At 30.1% G+C, this 15,196-nt stretch overlaps 2 protein-coding genes across 3 annotated transcripts; one reads left to right on the forward strand and one right to left on the reverse strand.

Moving 5' to 3' along the window:
* Positions 1–311: 311 nt before the first annotated feature.
* Positions 312–5,234, reverse strand: LOC8279625 (GPI mannosyltransferase 2). 2 transcript variants are annotated; one of them, XM_048374068.1, is made up of 10 exons: positions 5,082–5,164; positions 4,918–4,991; positions 4,226–4,645; positions 3,999–4,104; positions 3,424–3,516; positions 3,148–3,343; positions 2,704–2,882; positions 2,057–2,304; positions 1,638–1,810; positions 312–844 (listed from the first exon to the last, which is right to left on the reverse strand). In XM_048374068.1, the coding sequence occupies exons 3-10, from the start codon at positions 4,563–4,565 to the stop codon at positions 677–679; spliced, it is 1,503 nt and encodes a 500-aa protein (XP_048230025.1). In that variant the 5' UTR covers positions 4,566–4,645; positions 4,918–4,991; positions 5,082–5,164; the 3' UTR covers positions 312–676. The 2 variants fall into 2 exon arrangements, with proteins under 2 accessions (XP_048230025.1, XP_002527781.1); XM_002527735.4 differs by lacking the exon at positions 4,918–4,991 and having other exon boundaries at positions 5,082–5,234.
* A 5,645-nt stretch (positions 5,235–10,879) lies between these two features.
* Positions 10,880–13,601, forward strand: LOC8279626 (pectinesterase). The gene is made up of 2 exons (XM_002527736.4): positions 10,880–11,871; positions 12,680–13,601. Exons 1-2 carry the CDS (start codon positions 10,974–10,976, stop codon positions 13,369–13,371), a joined length of 1,590 nt encoding a protein of 529 aa, XP_002527782.1. The 5' UTR covers positions 10,880–10,973; the 3' UTR covers positions 13,372–13,601.
* Positions 13,602–15,196: the final 1,595 nt, after the last annotated feature.

The following is a 15,196-nucleotide window of genomic DNA, read 5'->3' on the forward strand; positions in this document are numbered from 1 at the left end:
CAATGAAGTGGCAAACAAATTGTTGGGATCCCAACTTACAAGTTCCAACCCTGTCATAAAGTTGTTAAAAGGGAAAACGGCTGAAATTTATGTCCACAGAGAAACCTAAAATACAATAAACAAGTCAGTATTCATGGTTTCTGGTGAGTCACACCATTAGATTGAACTTTGTGACACTAAAGCCATCTGGGGAGCCCTGAAATGAGAAATTCGAATCCCAGTTTGAGATAAATTAGCAAACAAAAGAATTGTCGGCATTCGTGATGATTGATGAGAATACAATCCAAAGGAATAATAATTGAAAAAAGGAATGCATCAACGAAATATACTTCTTAATAAGAAAAGTATAATATGCTTTAATCTCATTTGTTTTATCCAGCAACAGTACTACCTATGACAGTGAATTTCACTGGCAGGCGACAGAAAAAGAAAAAAAAAAAAAAAAAACTCATCCTGCTAAAGTTCGTAAACATAGGGTCAGTGCTTCTCGTTTACTGCAGAAAAACAGGGCGACGACCAAAAATCTTCATAGTTGCACTTTCCAACAAGAACGGAGAATTTGAGCACATTCCCATGATTTGTGCACTCACATTCAAATTATCTTTGGAGCATCGTTAAGATCTGATTAACAGGAGAAACTCTCATCTTGCTCAAGAGGAAAACACCAATCATTTAATCAAGTGAAAGGGTAGAAGTTCGAAAATAGCAGACTGCCAAGAAGAATGTAAGCTACAGAATATGCCCAAATCATGTACCCCCACCTCTTACTAATACCACGAGACATCATTATATGTGACGCAAACCAATAAAGGGGAGGACTGGCAGACAGGAAACGTGTGGCAACCTGTAATTATCAAAGGAACAAACATGAAAAGATGATTCATTATCCATTTTTAGATGACGAGATGACTCATTATCCATTTTTAGATGACGAGATGACTCATTATCCATTTTTAGATGACGAGATGACTTATTATCCATTTTTGGATGATGAATATTAAGTGAACACATCAAATTGTTTCAAAGTTAGTATAATAATGAAAAGCTACAAGCAAGCAGCATGTTAGATATCATAACAGCAAACTGCAAGATTCACATGTACACCTTAATGCACAAGTTCAACAAGTGTCAACAGCAGCAACATCCTTCCAAACAAACAGTATATTTTGACCACTACTCATGGACTAAACTATTTTATTTTTAAGAATTAGAAAATCCTAGTTCTGGATTCACAACTTCCAAATCAGAAATACACAATTCTAAGTTTTGTAGGTCACTTATTGATTGTTCATGGATTACATAGCAGTAGCAAGCCTAATCCCGACAGAACAAATATTTTGACACCTTTAATCATCCCTGGAAGGCTATAAAGTTGGGAAACATAGAATTCAATACACAACTAACCAGTCCTCCAAAGATTTGAAACTGAAACAGTATAAGCTCTCAGTGGCAGCAAACAACTTCCTAAGTTTGACTACTAATTATAGCTCTAATGGAATACATATAGCCTCCAGAATATCAGAAAACTGATAACATTCACATCATGGCAACTGAATATTGCTTTTGATTTTAATATAGCAATCTCAAACTTTTCAGCAAATTGAAGAAATATGCCATTGAACAAGGACAAGTCTCACCTGCACATGCATAACGAAGAATGCTGTGGCTGCCAAGAATCCCAAGTGCAAAATACATGGGATAATATAGGTATGAAAGGATCCTGGCTTCAGTAATGAATCGTGCTCTTTAGGAATCATAGGATGATCATCACCTTTGATTGTTTGTTTCCTGTTTCTAAGATTGTTATTTTCTGCAACAAGCAGAAAAATTGCTTAAGTTTTAAATCAAAAAACCTTTACTTGAAAATTACACACAAGTATTATAAACATTAAACAGCAATCACGCATGCTTATCAATGGCCAGCTTCATATAATTATTCTTTCACTCTTTTATATTTCAAAAGTTGATTTCATAAAAAACTATTAATGATTAAGATGCTGCATGCTGAAATAGGAGAGTTAAGATTGATCTAACAATAATTTACAGGTTTTAGTACCTTGCATTTTAGTAGAGGGGTTATCCTTAGAGTGAGTAGTGTTTGGTCCTGAATCTGTATCTAGAGAAAAAGATGAAGCTATTGACCTCTTTTCCCAATTAGAAGCTCTGAAACCCAGGGAGAAAAACATCTCAGGTTGTGATCTCACATAATAGAGGATGGAGCAAAGCGCCAAAGACAGTATTGGAGATGCAAGCAGAAAGTTTGGCAACTGTTTCAGCTGAAAATATCTCAAGAAACCGACTCCCCTAGGATCAAAAGGAGACCAAAATGTAAGAGAGAACAAATTGAGAATTCACACATGTCCATGGGTCCAGTTTATCCATTGCCACACTACAGTTGATTATGAAATGGAGTATAAATAAATGATAATTATTGGATAAATCATTTCATCAAGAAAAAAAGAAGAAGAAGAATCAAGCATGCTAATTATAACCTACAGGACAGCCAAGTTCCGCCAGAGTTACATAGAAACTTCAAATTCACTGTGAATGAGATTTAAAAACTTTCAGTTCTCAAAGTTAAAATGATATCTATGAGATTTTACTTTTAACTTCATACAGAGTACAGAGACACTATGTTAAATAGAAGGATGGAGTTAAATAGAAGGATGGAAAAACCATCATCCACAATCAAGATTGACATACCAATAGTGACTCTGAATATAATTGTACAACAATGGTATTTTAGATTTGCACCAAGGCTTCATTTTGTCCAGGGCACGTCCATGACATATATTGTGGTAGCCATATGCTTGAAATGCAATGAATGGGAGAAATATACATACAGCACGCAATACTCCGATAATAATTCCCTGAACTGCCAACTAGCACAAAAATAGGAAATTAGAAAGGATACACCCTTATCCCACGCATCACTAGCGAATGAACACAACTTTATAAGAACTAAGTTTGCAGTCAACAAGACGCTGAATTTTACAAATATGTTAATTTGCAAAATGTTAACAAAAGTTGAACTAGTAATCATCTTTACAACTAAATTTTATATGTGTAGTATAATTTATAAGCAATGATTAAACAAAAATACTTGAACAGAGATATAACATGGTGATAAAGGAAATAGAAACTCACAGAAGAACGTCTTTTTAAGAATACATCATCATAAACTCGATGCATTGTCTGAAAACAGAAATAACCAGCATTAAGCACTCCATTAGACCTTGCACAACCAGAGAGACCAAACCAAAGAAGAGCGATGTTATTTGCACCAGATATTAAGTGGTACAATCCTCCAAGTGAGAATAGGGAATACAAGCTCTCAGAATAGCTGCAACGCCAGTGAGAATCATAATGTTCAGCCTGATTCAATTTTTAAACATACTTTTAGAAAGAGAGAAAGAGAATTACATTGATGAATAAAAAATAGAAGCTGGATTGAAGCAAAACAAAAACGACGCTCGCAGTGCAGCTTCTGGATCCTTCAAAATTCTTACTGAAAGCCTGTTGGACAACAAAGGGAAGAACAACAATGAGCAATCAGATTATTTACAGCAGAGAGTATCCAAATAATTGATTCCTTTTACTTAACACATTATTAATTATCTAATAATTATAGCTAAGCATAACCACCTAGTAGATCATTTCAACATAAAACCAAGGAAGAGTGAAAGCAATCGGACCTACCTTCTTCATGTGTTTTTATAATAGGATACAGCATTAATCTCATTTTTGATGCTGAGTTGGTGCAGGTAAATTAACAAATTTTCATGCTTTTATCAAGGAAACAGCATTAACCCATTTGCAATGTGGAGTTGGTCTGGATAAACTATCAAATTTTCATGCTTATATCAAATGAAACAATATTAAACCCTTAGCCATGTCAAATTGAGTAAATCATTTAGAACTTCTAAAGTTGCATCCCATACCGACTGAATATTGGTACCGGGTGTCACAGAACATTTAGTAACCAATTAACATCTCACCTGTAAAGATAAACCGCAGAAAGCACAAATGCAACATTATTAACCACATATCCGGCCAATGCCAGCACAGCCCTAACTCCAATAAAAGGAGCCAATGGCGCGAATACTGTGACAATAAATTCCACAATTAACAAACTGTATCAATCAAAATCTACTTCTGATATAATGAGGCATAAAATTCTGGAATAAGAGAGAGAGAGAGAGAGAGAGAGAGAGAAAGAAAGAACCTGTACGGGAAAAAAGAAACATAAAAATGGGAAGCAGAGGCAAGAAGGCATAGGACTGCTCATACTCATAACCACATTCAGCAATTCGAACAAAGTAGACACTATCCCACACTATACTCTGCTCAATTGCAGAGGCAATTCGTGGAAATTGGATATTCTGATGAGGATGATGATGATGGGTAGTGGAGTTCGAGGAGAGGCAAGTAGGGTTCAGGGGAGAGGAAGTGTCGTAGGGGTGGAGGAGATTGCGCCATAGGACAATTAGAGCTAAGAGGAGGAATCTAGAGGTAATAGCAGATTTTAATACTAGTGTTTGATAATTGCTTTGTGATGATTTCATGATACTTGACAAACACCAAGACAAGAAAACAAAACTCTAACATGAGATCTTGAAGTTGCTTAACATACATAACAACAAACCTGAAAATCAAAAAATACAAGCAGTGGATTAGTTACATAAGATAATAATACTAGGAGCTTTTGCATTTTATGCCAAATACAAAGGCCCAATAACTACTAAAGATGCTCCTGCAAAGGCCCCTGAATCACATGCCAAATATAAAGCATAAGTGCACTTCAATTCAAGATTTAAATCAACAATTATAACATATTCTGTATCCTAAGGTTAAAATCATCAAAATTAGGGCAAACAAGCATAACTCAATTCAAGAACACAGACATTTCTTGCTGACCTGAAAACATTTCGTGTTGCATTGGCTGAATTTGTAATAGACTAAAATATCAGAAAAGCGAACTAAAAACCTAACTGTAAACCACAAATTCCCAAATTTGAACAGCAAAATTTCAAAAGCCAAAACAATCAAAGCAAAAACCAAAATAAAAAGTAAGAACTTACGATGAAAGGCTCTATGGTAGCTGGCAATTTTTGTGATAAATTGATGTATTACCAAGGATCATCTGCCAATGGTATCGTGGTGTAGTTGGTTATCACGTCAGTCCAACACACTAAAGGTCTCTGGTTTATTTTTTTATCCTTCTGGATACAAGCCCATTATTGCCGTAATACAAGCCCAATCATTTGACATGTAGGGCCTTATATATTATATAGCCTAGCCCAACCATTTTAAGGCTTCAGAGTTCCATGCCACTAGTATCCAAGCTTGCCTAAAATTTTTCGAGCTTGAACACATGATTTCTATCTTAAATACGTCTTACAAGTCCCAAAAGGTCCCATATATTAATATAATCTAAGTATAAATTTAATAAAATTTAAAATAATGTTATAATTATAAAAAATAATATATTAATTATATTTTAATATTATATTAACTCAATAGTTTTCTAATCAATCATGCTAATTTTATTTTAAAAAATAATATATTAATTATATTTTAATATTATATTAACTAATAAATTATTTTTTTAATTAAATATTATATGCTTAATTTTTAATATTTTTATTTTAACATGTGTATTTATCTTTGACACATGAAATTTAAGTTTATATATGATTTTAAAATTTTTCTATTAATTTATTTATTAATAAATTACATTCATAATTAGACATGGACTCTAATCTTAAAAAATAACATATTAATTATATTTTATTATTATATTAACTATTAACTAATAAATATTTTTTCAATGAGATAATGATACTAATTCTATTCTAAAAAATAGTATATTAATAATATTTTAATATTATATTAACTAATAAATCAGTTTTCTAATTAGATAATAATTCTAGTTCTAAAAAATAACATCTTAAAATATATTTTTAATATGATATTCAATGATTAGTTAATTTTTAATTAATTAATAACTTTTTAATCCTAAAAAAACAGTAATATGAGTTATACTCATAGTATTAATTATTAAAATTAATTAATAAATATTTTTAAAATAATTTTTATATTATTGCATTAATAAATTTTAAAATCTTAAAAAATTAAGAAGGATATTTAAAAATATTTAATTTGCTATTAGTCTCTAAAATATTATAAATTATAATTAAATATTAAATATTTATCTATTTAATTTATAATCGAAATAACAACCAAAATCATGAAAGATACGAATAAACAACTAATTATATTGTAAATTTATAATAATATTATTAACATCTACACTATGTTCTCTAATAGATTGATTTAACCTTTATTATATATTTATATTATACATGTAGAAAGACAAAATTATGAGCAATCAAATAGTATTGGAGGTAATGTGATTTTGATTAATTATTCTTAGGGGATTTTCGATAGTCAACTACTAGTCACCCCCTTATATATCCATACAAATCATTGTGAAGCTTAACACTTTTAGCTAGCGTTAGGTACAAGGATAATATCGAATGCCACCTCATACGCACATGTTTCAAATTTAAAATTGTTTCTTTTTCCTTTTTGCTTCTGAATAGGAAGTTGGAAAGAACATAAAATCAAACTTTAACATCTCAAGACCATGAAATATTCCAAAAATCATTACTTGAATTGTGATTCTAGATAAATAATTGAAATTGTTGAGAATGTAAAATTGATGGATCATAGAGAGAAATTCGAGGTTGGAAGAAGTTGCTTCTTTCAACATCTAATTATATTATGTAAAGCTTTAGTTAAAGAGAGCATGTAGATAATATGGCAATTATATTTTTTAGCTTAATTAAGATTTTTAATTCAAATATTATATATGCAATTGTATTAAAACTTTTAAGAAAGTGTTTTATTATCCAGAAAAGTCATATGGCCTACACACATTAAAAAAAAACCCTCTATCAATCAAAGAAAGACCTTGACACACGCCATACATGGTCCCAATATGCTATTATAATTTAGACGTATATATAAGTTAGTCTGAATATGCCAGTTTGTAATTTGATTTGACACATCTAAATGGCAAAACCCAAAGGAATTGAGTTCAGTTTCCCATCTAATTATACCTGTTATTGAACTAAGGTACATGTGGTGATAAGTGCCTTAGGGAAGCCATGGGACCTTTTTGGCGCATTTTAGGTGCCTGTATGGGTTGACACCTCTTGTACAATATTAGGTTTCTCTATAATAGCTAACCCTTTAGCGTTTGGACTTAGTCAGCTACCCCATTCTATATCACCAAAAAGAGTTTCTTGTCTGTCCCTTATAATTTGAATCCCTTCCATATAATGTCCAAGTGATCACCAGTCTGCTCATATCACGTAACTTTTAGCATGCCAAATTGGAGGGCCGACAATTCTTGCCTTTTCTTATTCTACTGTCATACATATATAATATAAAAATAATTAATTAATTCAAATATGATTAGTTTAATTAAGTGTGTCATATAAAATTCTAATATTGACATATTTATTAACTAGATTACACGAGTTGATTCCATTAACCCATTTAATAAATCAAATTTTAAGAAATATATATTTTTAAATAAAAATTATCCATTTAAATTTTAAAATATATACTTATTTAAGTATAAAATGATTCAGATTTGAATTATTATTTTAAGATATAATTGAATCTTGATAAATGATAAAATTACTTATATATATATATATATATAAAAAATAATAATAAATGTGTTTATAAGTATTGTGTAATTCATATTTATTTATGTCACTCACAAATTAGACAAGTAAACCTGTTTAAATCTATTTTTTCGTATTATAAAAAAGTTAATCTATCTATAACCTGAAATGGTGAGTTGTTTTAATTGGATCGTTAACAAAATGTGTCAATGATGATTAATTTGTGATGTAATATCCAGATGCAAATATTAGGTGGCTAGATGATGGATGGAATCACCATATTTGTCACGAAATTAAAGTATATTTGGCCTTGAGGAATTGTATCCTAATAACACACACGCAGTATCTCTTAAGGCTTTTATGTCCATTGTTCTAGCAGCATTATATCCAAAAAAAACTTGTTGTTTTAGTTATTATTATTTTAAATTCAAACCCAGAATGTATATGTGTTTGGATGAAGATGAAGTCATTTCATGGAATAGGCCACAGTCGTCCCGTTTGCTTGATGTCTATTGCTTACAAGTTTAATTAATAATCTGCATCGTTATTCATTGGCAAGTGATAATTGAATATATATATATATGTTAAATAAATTTATTAGGAGTAGGACCCTAATCCAAACAAGTACTTGAATTATATAAAAATGCCGGTTGTCATCATACATATGCAGATTTGAAAAGACTTGATAATTAGGTCATGAATTGGCATTCATCTTATCAAATGCTCATCCATTAACAATTTTGTTACACAAATCCCATATGAAGTTACTTATGAACTGAACAAGGAAAACTAATACGTGATCATATACTAATTACTTCATCAAATACTCCCACCATTAGGAAAAGGAGAAAGATTATTACTCAATAGACTAATTATAGCACTCTTATTTTTCATACACACAAAACTCGGTTCTATAAGGAGAAAAAAAGAGAGGTTATATATGTAAAAGACTAAAGCACTATACATGATCAAAATATTATTTGAATAAATTTATTAGGTAAGACTTACTTACTCTAAGTAAATAATATATATTATAAGTGTTTTATAAATAAAGCGTCATTAAATAATAAATCATCACTTTATTTATTGACTAAATGTATAAGTATATACACCAAAATTAATTGTACGAGTATATCACAATTTATTTAATATCTACAAGGAAATTGTTGGCAAAATAGCACGTGGCATCAGAACAACTTGATAAGTAATTAATACATAATTAACCCACCAACAACTATGGTCTAGACCACAGCTTTTAGGCTTTTTCTACACCTAAACCAAAGAAAAGTAGAAATCCTTTATCATAATCGAAGGCTAAAAACTTTCACGAGTACTCGAAAGCTATATATTTCTAAAAGCCCGAAATCTGCAAAAACTAGAACCAGATATTCAGTATTAAACTAATTTCTAAACAAACTTTCATCTACTCCCAATCAATGAATGCTATATATGGTAAGTAATGCATGTGATTTTGGGTGTTAAAAAGCATTGACACTTGTAGATTGTTATTAACACATATCTTCTTTTGGATTAGTTTGTTAAATAATTCTTTAAATGCAAATAATAAGTTCAAAATCAAAATTTCAAATGGAACTTGCGATCAAAATGAGTATTTGACAATTGGCTAAAATTACGAGCATGACTGTTAGCATGATTATTCACTCTCTTTGACAATTCCCAATATTCATGGTTACATTAGGGAAATCTATGTTTCATACACAGCAACACACATCCACTAAAAGGCTCATTGTTTGTTTATTTCATCAAATCTTAAAAGGGAAATTTCTTAAGTAGAGAAGAAAAGAAAAGGGTAGATAACTTAATTAAAAAGGAAAGACTTTGGCTTGGGGGAAGCAATTAGTATCTCATTGATAATGATGACTGTAAAAATAATGACTCTGCAGTAATTTAGCAAAAAGTAGAGATTAATTTCAGCCACTTGGAAAAATGAAAACAGATAATATAATTTTTTTAGTTATCGCTGACCAATTTTTCAAAGTCATGATTCTTGTACAAATGTATGAAGACAATTATTAGTGTTCCAGTATTTGTCTAATTTTATGTTGTTTTCACCACTTTCCTTAATATAGGATATCCATTGCCGTAATGTATCCGCTTCATTGAAAATCAACACAAGTTTCTCCAACTTTAAATATCTTTTTTTAAGATCACATATTAATTAATTTAAAGCTAATAATTTACTGTGAAAATCCTAGCATTCAGCTAATAAAAGAACTTAACATAACATAGATTACAAATATATTATCTAAAATCTTAAAAAGTTTTATTTGATTGCAAAATATATATATATATATATTACTATAAACACTACAAATATTTGGGTTAATTATAAATTAAATTTTGACTATTTTAATTATAAAATATTAAATTATCGAATAAGTGATACTGATTTAAAGTTTTTAAAATTGAATAAAAGAATAGTAAATATTTTAAATGATAAATAATCTTTACTTATCTAATAGTGAAATGGAGAAAGTAAAAAAAAAAAAAAAAAAAAAAAAGCCCGATATAGCACTTGCGTAAATGCTGCGTCAAACCCGCAAGAACTCTTAAGAAGATTCTTTCCTCGACGCAAGCATCGTCCAATGTGGAAGACTTATATGCATGGCATCCAAACATGTAATGAAATAAATAGTATTATAATAAATATTTATAAAATTAAAAATTCTCTATATTTATATGTATATTTTTATCTATACATCAACCGATTTATAATTGATATATATTTATTAATTTTAAATAATATATATATATATATATATATATATATATAAAAGATGATGATTTAAATCATTTGAATTATAATAAAAATGTAAAATGATAATTTGATAAATAGATTTAGTTTATTATGTCATTTATAAACTAAACCAATTATACAGTACTATGTGATATTTTTTATAGTGGTGTTTTTATATTGATTAATTTATTTATTACCGTTAATTATCACGATTAAAAACCAACCAATGTAAATTTAACATTCAATAAAGAAAATATCAAGTATTATTATGCAATCAACTGAATTTATTTAAAAATTTATTTAATGATTTAATCAACTTCCTAAATAACTATTCATGATTCATCCATCTATGTTACCCTTTAAATAAACTCTGAATTTTTGTATTCTACATTACACCAACCCAAACTTGTCGCCTATATATACAAACCTTCTCTACCAATTTCTTTCATCTTTCAAACTACAGAAAGAAAGGTTCAATTAATCTATCAGACTTCTTTTCTTTCTCTGATTTCTCCATGGATAAAGTTGTTCTAGCCATTTTTTATGTTCATTTTCTATTTTACTCACTAGAGCTTATTCATGGTTCTAAACTTATAACTTCATGTGCCCGTACCCCTTACCCTGAAGTATGCAACTATTTCATTGAAACCAATCTCCTACAAACCCAATATCAAACAGGGACGACGTTTTCATTTCGTGATCAGTCGCTTCTAGTAACAATGAACCAAGCCATCAAAGCTCATCAAATGGTATCATCTATGAATTTTAAATCATTTGATAAAAAAGCTAAGTTAGCATGGGATGATTGTATGGAATTATATGAAGATACAGTGGACCATCTTAACCGTTCACTGAGCTCTACTATTCCAATAGATTCTCAGACATGGTTAAGTGCAGCAATAGCAAATCAACAAACCTGCCAAAACGGGTTTATTGATTTAAACTTGTCCTATGATGATCATTTAGAGTCTATGCCAATTATGCTAAGTAACTTGTCAATGTTACTTAGCAATTCACTTGCCGTTAACAAGGTTTCTGTGCCACATAATACCAAACAAGTTAATGGTCGACGATTGTTGATATTTGATGGATTCCCTTCATGGGTTTCAGCTACTGACCGAAGGCTTCTGCAATCATCAAGTGGGGTTGCTCCAAAAGCTGATATCGTTGTAGCACAGGATGGGTCTGGTAACTACAAGACCATAACTGAGGCTGTTGCCGCAGCGGTTAAGCAAAGGAGCGGGAGTAAGAGACTTGTAATATATGTGAAAAAGGGGATTTATAAAGAGAATATTGAGATCAAGAAATCAATGAAGAACTTAATGTTTGTTGGAGATGGGATTGATGCTACTATCGTTACCGGGAGCAAGAATGCTAAAGATGGCTCTACGACTTTTCGATCTGCAACTTTTGGTAAGTTTTTGCCTTATGCAACTTTTCATCTTATGATTCCTCTGTTTGACACAAAAAAAAAGAGAGGATATTTTGAGAAATATGAAAAGAGGGAGTGTACAAAAAAGTTCATATATGATATAATTCTTTATTTTACTTACTGTTACATTGATTTAAAAAGTTTTGTTAGACATGTAATTAATTTTGGTAAATTTAGAGCAGAAAGTGTACGTCCCAACCTACGGATGGCAACCGGAAAGGGAGACAAAAACATCTCAGTCAATGACAATAGCACTTAGGCAATTCACCGCATATATTATCACATCATTATTAGAATGGTACTAAGTAAAAAGCTGTAGACTATTAGATATGTCCAAAAGAATACTAACTCCTTTTCCTTCTTTCACACCAAAATTCAAACTCCAGTTGTAAAAGCATCAAAATCTTTGTCATTTCTTCATCAGCTTATTGTCCACCCAAAATCTAGCATTATTGTTAAATGCTAATTGCTCTCATCAGTAAATTAATGTCAAACAACCATACACCACATCTATAAGGTAATGAATTAAAATATTCATTTACAAATCCAATATCTAGCGTCTATAAGTTTATTTTCATTTTAAAAATTAAATAAAGAACCAGAAGAGGAACACATGGATTAAGTTTCATTAAAATTGTAGCCAGAAGATTTTAGAAAGGGAAATATATGTTGTAAACACATGATGGAACCAGAAGAGGAAAAGAAAATAATGAATTGTTAAAAAAGAGGAGGATAAATTAAATTTTTTATCATATTATTCTCACAGCTAAGTTCATGATCATCATGCAGCTGTTTCCGGGCAGGGCTTCATCGCGAAGGGCATGACGTTCGAGAACACAGCCGGACCACAGAAACATCAAGCAGTAGCACTCCGTTCTGGCTCCGATTTCTCGGTTTTCTATGGATGTAGCTTCAAAGGTTACCAAGACACCTTATATGTATACTCTCAGAGACAATTCTATCGCGACTGCGACATATATGGAACTATAGACTTCATATTTGGCGATGCTGTTGCCGTTTTACAAAACTGTAACATATACGTCAGGAGACCTATGAATGGCCAGAAAAACACTGTCACAGCACAAGGAAGAAAAGATCCCAACGAGAACACAGGCATAGTTATTCACAACTCAAATGTAATGGCAACTTCTGATATGAGACCAGTTCAGGGTTCTTTCAAAACTTATTTGGGGAGGCCATGGCAGAAATATTCAAGAACTTTGTTTATGAAGAGTAACTTAGATGGGCTTATTGACCCTGCTGGCTGGTTACCCTGGAGTGGTAATTTTGCTCTGAGTACTCTTTATTATGGAGAGTATATGAATACCGGGAGTGGAGCAAGTACTGCAAGGAGAGTTAATTGGCCTGGATATCATGTCATAACAAAGGCTACCGATGCCGGAAAGTTCACTGTTGGAAATTTTTTGGCCGGAGATTCCTGGATTCCGGGCACCGGAGTGCCTTTTGATTCTGGTTTATGAGTGAGTGTGGAAAGAAACGAAAGAGTTAAGAGGGCTAGAATATGGTGCAGGTGTTTCTGTAATTTGGAAAGGGATAATAATGACTTGAGTTTTGGGTGAAATTTTCATATAGTTTGTGTTAATTGGTTGTCCATTTGAATCAATATTAATTTGTGCTGTAAAACTTCGTTAATTAGGAGAAATAATTGTCTAATAGTTTTTCTTAGCAATAAAAATATAAATTATGTCCATTTTAATGAAACACTAGTAGTAGTAGTATGGCATTGGTCGAGGGAAAAGTTTATTAATCTTTTTACAATCGCTTTTTATTTTGTATTTAAGTTTTTCCATAATAAGTTTTAGTTTACAAAAGAATATTAATAGTTAAAAATATGCATGATTATTCTTATCCTCAAGCTTCCTGTTTCTTACAAGTTTTCCATTCTTAACCAAATCTTTGTGTTGCAATATATCTTTGTTTAGTGGATACCATCAACATACTACGACTCCGATGGAATTGTCTCGTGTGCATTTAGTTATACCATAAAGTCATGTAAAGCATTTGAGTGAAGAATATATTCAAATAATTAATATCAAATCATATATATATTTTGTTGGAATTCAGGTTGGGTGGCCTATGAGGGATTGACCCTAATCCATTTACATATGTTGATTCATATTAATTATAATTAATTTTATTTATATAATTAATAACTGTTAATTGCTTGTGTTGGTAACCATTAGGGAAGTTACCAAAACAACACAATTAGAGGAAATTAACTTACTAAGATTAATCGATACTTGAAATAAATAAATAAAAACTCTCTTTTAATTTTTTCTAAGACAACAATTAAGAATTTAAAATATTTAAATTATGAATATTAAAATATAATTTTTAGTAAATTATTAAATACATTTTAATTTTTAACTCTATTAAAATTTTTAATTGAATACACCTTTGTAAGAGAAGTGAGACATGATCGTGAAAACATAGACATCTATGTTTAGTCTGTGACCATGGTAGCAACCCCAAGCCCCATATCCAATAAAAGATTATGTTCCGTATACAAAATGACTATAATTAATTTAAGGAAAAAATATAAAAAAGTGTTTGTGTGATTTAATGTCTTTATATTTAAGTAGCTGTAATTTTTTTTTATGATAAAAAAGTATTATGTGATTTAATTTTCTTACAAATTAATATTTTTAAATTTTTATAATTTAGTATTAGTATAATACTCATTTTTAATAATGAAATTACTTATTAAGTAATTTGATATATAATTAACTATATCAGATTTATGTTAAATAAATTAATAATATATTTTCAAATTTATTAGAATAAAGTAAAATAATTTTTAAAATAAAATTATAATATTCTGAGGAGTATTCTAGTAATTGATTTGATAGCAAATCACCTACAAAATAATTTTATTATTTAAAATGAATATTATACTAATATAAAATAGTAAAAATCTAAATATATTAATTAGTAAGATAGTAAAAATATAAAAAAAAAATTAAATTATAGAATACTTCTTTATCATAAAAATACCACAGTCATCTAATTGCAAAAGCGCCTAATTACGTACTTTAAATTGGATGTCCTGTGTGATTGATTATTAAGATGTAATATTGTTTTCCTAAATGTAGTTTAGGTCATAATTCCAAATTTTCACCGCTACATTTCAAGTTGCTCCTAGTGGGTTGTTTGATGCCAAACGCAAAGTCACATGAAAAGAAACCCTATCTCAATGTGGATACAATTTAATTCAAGAAAAACCATTCAATAACAAGGCTTCATAAATTAATATAAATAGTAACATGATTTGCGAAAAGTGATTTA

Source organism: Ricinus communis, chromosome 5 (genome assembly GCF_019578655.1).
Source record: "Ricinus communis isolate WT05 ecotype wild-type chromosome 5, ASM1957865v1, whole genome shotgun sequence".
Taxonomy (NCBI): Eukaryota; Viridiplantae; Streptophyta; class Magnoliopsida; order Malpighiales; family Euphorbiaceae; genus Ricinus; species Ricinus communis.